This window comes from Populus alba, chromosome 8 (genome assembly GCF_005239225.2).
Source record: "Populus alba chromosome 8, ASM523922v2, whole genome shotgun sequence".
Classification (NCBI taxonomy): Eukaryota; Viridiplantae; Streptophyta; class Magnoliopsida; order Malpighiales; family Salicaceae; genus Populus; species Populus alba.
This window is the reverse complement of record NC_133291.1, coordinates 10,224,744-10,229,115: the sequence shown is the minus strand read 5'-3', so window position 1 is coordinate 10,229,115 and position 4,372 is coordinate 10,224,744. Positions and strand designations below refer to the sequence as shown.

The window sequence follows — 4,372 nt, the reverse complement described above, 5'->3', positions numbered from 1 at the left end:
TGTTATCCTTTGCATGGAACACCATCAACAAAGTTTCTTCTTCTTTGTTCTCTATAAAGTTTTATTTTTGCCACTTTTCTTTGTTTTAAGGCAGCTGGGTATAACATTCAGAATGATAATGACCAAGGTTGTGACACCTATAACAATCCATATTAGTTTTTTCAAATGTTTGTTCACACTCTCTCCCTTTGCCTCTATCTTTGTTATCTCAACCTTTGCCTCTATCTCTTCCTCTCATGAGTGAGGATTCATCAAAGGTAGAAGCCTTTAAAGTATGCTCCTCTGTGATGGCCCTTCATTTCATCTTTTGTTCATATACTAACAAGGAGCTCTGAAGTTCATCAAGAGAAAGAGCTTTTATATCCTTTGATTCCTCAATTAAGCAAACAACATAATCATACTTTGAGGATAAAAATGTAGAATCTTTTCAATAATGATAACATCGTCCATTTTTTCACTATGAAATTGCATCTTGTTGGATATCCCCGTGGTCTTTGCAAAATGATCGGTGACTAATTCTCCATCCTTCATTTGTAGAGTCTCAAAATCTCACATGAGAGCTTGAAGTTGTGAACACTTCACCCTTGAAGAGTCTTGATATTTTTTCTTCATAGAATCCTATATTTGTTTGGAGGTATCTTTGCTAAGAATTGTCTCTAGTATAGAACAATCAATGGAATGAAATGAATAATTATTTGCCTTCAAATCTTTTAATTTCAAGTCGTTCAACTCTGTTTATTGTGCTTATGTTAAAATGATCCCAACTTCTAGTTATGTTATCCCAAAATCAACCACTTGCCATTACTCTTTTGATCATAAGAAATTCTCCATTAGCATGCTCCAATGCTTATAATGACCATTAAAACAAGGAATTGTTGCCTACATAAAACTTGTCTTTGAAGCCATCGTATTACTGCTTATGCAAAAGAAAGAACATGTAATAAAAGAAAGCTACTGCTATTGTGGACTCTCACAAAATAAAGTTACTACTAGCTACTGCTATTATGGACTATTTGTGATTCTCACACTATTTCGGGACTCTTACACTTTTCTCTTCTATTTGAGGCTCTGATATCAATTGGATTCCATAAATTAACGACGAAAAAAAAAATTTTTTCAAGGACACTTAGATTTCCCCAAATCTGAAACGGTTACGAGTTCGAATCTCACAATCCCTATTTATTTACTAAAAAATAAGAACAATGTAGTGCAGGTCTGTGTAAGTTTCAAGTTCAAAAAGCTTTCATTTAAAGAGGTGTGTTAGAGAATAATATAAATTATATCTTGGGACCTTATCTAATAGCTTAAGTTACTGGATTGAAATATTTCTTTGACAAAGTTTTCTTTCTAATTCATGTTATTCGATAATCTGATCAGGCTAATAAAGGGGTGTTTAAGCCTTAGCTCCTGTTATTGTAAGGCTACATAACTGATTGAGAGTGATGGTAACCATCAGCATTTAAGCCATTTTCTATTTCTTTTGGACCATACAACTTGCTAAAGTTCTGTAACTCCTAATTCCATTCTTTCATCTATGTTTTTTTTTATTATTATTATTATTATTATTTATTTTGAAGCATGGTTCCTTTTCTGATCTCGTAGGAGCCTTGCATTTGCTCGACTTGATAACAGTTAATAATTGAGCCCCAAAAGAAATATCTGACCTCACAACAAAATAAGGACAATCATTGAGACAACTTCCATCAATTGATTCCAACTTTTGTGCTTGTTAGGCCCAGCGTTGGCAGTGTCTCTATATGCTACCTGATTGTTTGATGCTTCAAGTAAAAACGCAGAGGATTAACATTTTAGGTTAATGCTACCTAACTTGTAGTGTTGGAACCAGTTATTTAGTGACTTCTTGCACTAGGACCATGGAGGACGACGACCTGGGACTTTATAGCCGGAGCCATTCACAGATGAGCTGTGGTTTCTCTCAAGGGTAAGAAATTTCCTGGAGCACCTTCGTCAGCAAGGGCATCTCTGTTTTGGATTGCGAAGCGAGGAACTCAAACCTACCAAACTGATTTTTTTTAGTTGTATTTAAGACCTTTTTCCAAGTTGTCTTGGCATTTTATTCGAATTCCTGATCATTAACCTTAAAGGCACAGGATATGGAGGCAACATAAAATATAATTGTTAAACAATATCAGATCCATTGCCTCTTTTGTAACTGTACAGGAGATTATTACTTGAGAATATTTTTTCTGCTGGGAGCTTAAGTTGACAATGGCACAGATAATTATCCACCGCCTTTGGTTGAATGGCTCTATTTTGCTGTGTATAAGACAATACTGGATGCATGGCACATCTGTCCATTTACTGCCAAATTCTGTTAATGGTGAAAGCAATCTGTTGCGCCTTTTATTGGCTATTAGGCAGGTTGTAATTCGACATATCCTCAGCTTGCAGCCTCAGAGATACTCTGTAAGGAGGGGCGCCATGACTTTGACCTTTGTGAAGCAGAGTTGATTGATGGCGTCCTGTGTCGATGTCTTTCATGTTTGGGTTCCTGAATTATCACAGAATCATTAGAGTCGTCATTACTTTGACTTTCGAACAGGGTTCAAACAATTAATTTTTTATAGTCGTTCTTAATCCTATTCAACATGCATCAAGATTGTTGGCGAAACAGAGCAGCCCTGTTCTTCTTTTTTGGCTCTGCCTCTCTCACTTGTATTAATTTGTGCATGTTATCTAGACAACAGTTACTATTTCAGAGTGGAAAAGAGAAAAGAAAAGTAGGTGAGAGGGAGAGATACCTTGCAATCCTTCTCTGTGTTAGGCTTCTTTTCTGCCTCACAATCTGTGCTTCGCTTCTTCTCTGGTGCTGCTACCTGCAGCTGTGACTTATTCTCGTCAACCGGCTCTGGCTGCTGCTGTCTCTTCAGTTTTGCGTACTTCTTGGCCCGTATCACCTTCATAACTTCTATAACCACATAGGAAAAAGGGAAAATCAGAATTTTATCTCCATACATATACTCGGCAGATCTTGGTTAATCAAAATAAGCATCATAGATGGAGAGTATTGAGAGACTAATCAATAATCACAAGCAGCAGCATTCTAGCGATATATATATAAATATATTCCAACCTTGAGTAGTAACAAGGCGATAAGCATGACCAAGTGTAAGAGTATCGCTTGGCCTGAGAAGCTTAACACGGGTGAACTGCACAGTTTTGACGTGTTCTTGGTTTTCTTGATCCCCAGATACAGGCAATGGAATGATCAAAGAAACATAGTGACCAGGGTTCATCCTCATCACCTCACTAACGCTAACTGGCCAATATAACCTCTCTATCTTCCCACTTGGATGCTGTATAACCAGCGCTGCAGCATCTATGGCTTGACAGTTCCCCATCTCTCTATTCTCTGTCAATCCCTCTAGGTGGGAGTGAGTGAAAGAAAGAAAAGGATGAAGAAAGATAAGGAAGGAGGCGAGGTGAGGTGAGTTGAGGTGAGCACAAGTCTCTTTCTACACAGCTCCCATCACCCTACAAATATGAGTACTAGTGTTAGTAATAAAGCTCTTATTCATCAAGCACAAGCAGCAGGCCATCTCTCATTTCCCAACTAACTCTCCTCTCCATGTGGGTCAATTTAAAACAAAAAAATAAAATAAAAAATTGACATTTAAATTCTCGGTATCGCTAAAACACAACTAACATCAATATTAAAGACTAGCACTTATCAATACGCTATGCAATATCATTAATTAAAATAAGTACTGGTGTTTAAAATTATCGGCACCGGCATGGATCCTGGAAGCTGGTGGGGTTGCCACGTGGAGAGGCGTCAGGAGATGGAAGCGTGGCCGGGCATCCTCTCCGGTATCGACGGGGCCAAAGGTTTTGACATTAATTTAAAGAGTTACACTATGATTTTTAGACGTGCAAATATAGATAGATAGAGGTTGTGCTATCTTAGTTCGGTTTGCTGCCGCCTCAGAATATAATGCCCGAGGCAAGGGTTTATCAGGTCAGGCGTGTGCGAGGGAGATTCCCTTGCTTGGACAAGGACACCCCCTCATCTTATCCACTTCCTTTGCTCTTCGCCTATTCTTTCTCACAAAAAGTTCATCAAAACTTTGGATATTTTACCACGTCCGAGCTTACATATTGCTTGAATTTCTATAGATTAACCTTGCAGAGTTTTCTTTTCTTCTCTTTTTTCATAAAAAAAAAAAAATGGAAAGGTTAAAGTCTTCTCGAGTTACACAATAGAGGGTAATTACCTCCTGTTACATAGTCATAATTGAAAGAAAAAATGTTCATTGGAACTTGAATCTTGTTTTAAATGCTAAATCTAGAGGCAATTAGGCATATCACTGCTAAATTAAATTTGCTTAATTACCTCTTGTCGAAGTGCTTT

General features: G+C 37.5%; 1 protein-coding gene across 3 annotated transcripts; it reads right to left on the bottom strand.

Moving 5' to 3' along the window:
- Positions 1-2,115: 2,115 nt before the first annotated feature.
- On the bottom strand, positions 2,116-4,035 carry LOC118055236 (uncharacterized). Of its 3 annotated transcripts, none has more exons than XM_035067089.2 (4): positions 3,730-4,035; positions 3,095-3,495; positions 2,763-2,929; positions 2,116-2,512 (listed from the first exon to the last, which is right to left on the bottom strand). In XM_035067089.2, the coding sequence occupies exons 2-4, from the start codon at positions 3,360-3,362 to the stop codon at positions 2,402-2,404; spliced, it is 546 nt and encodes a 181-aa protein (XP_034922980.1). In that variant the 5' UTR covers positions 3,363-3,495; positions 3,730-4,035; the 3' UTR covers positions 2,116-2,401. The 3 variants fall into 3 exon arrangements, with proteins under 3 accessions (XP_034922980.1, XP_034922972.1, XP_034922964.1); XM_035067081.2 differs by having other exon boundaries at positions 3,752-4,035; XM_035067073.2 differs by having other exon boundaries at positions 3,095-4,035.
- Between the last annotated feature and the right edge of the window lie 337 nt (positions 4,036-4,372).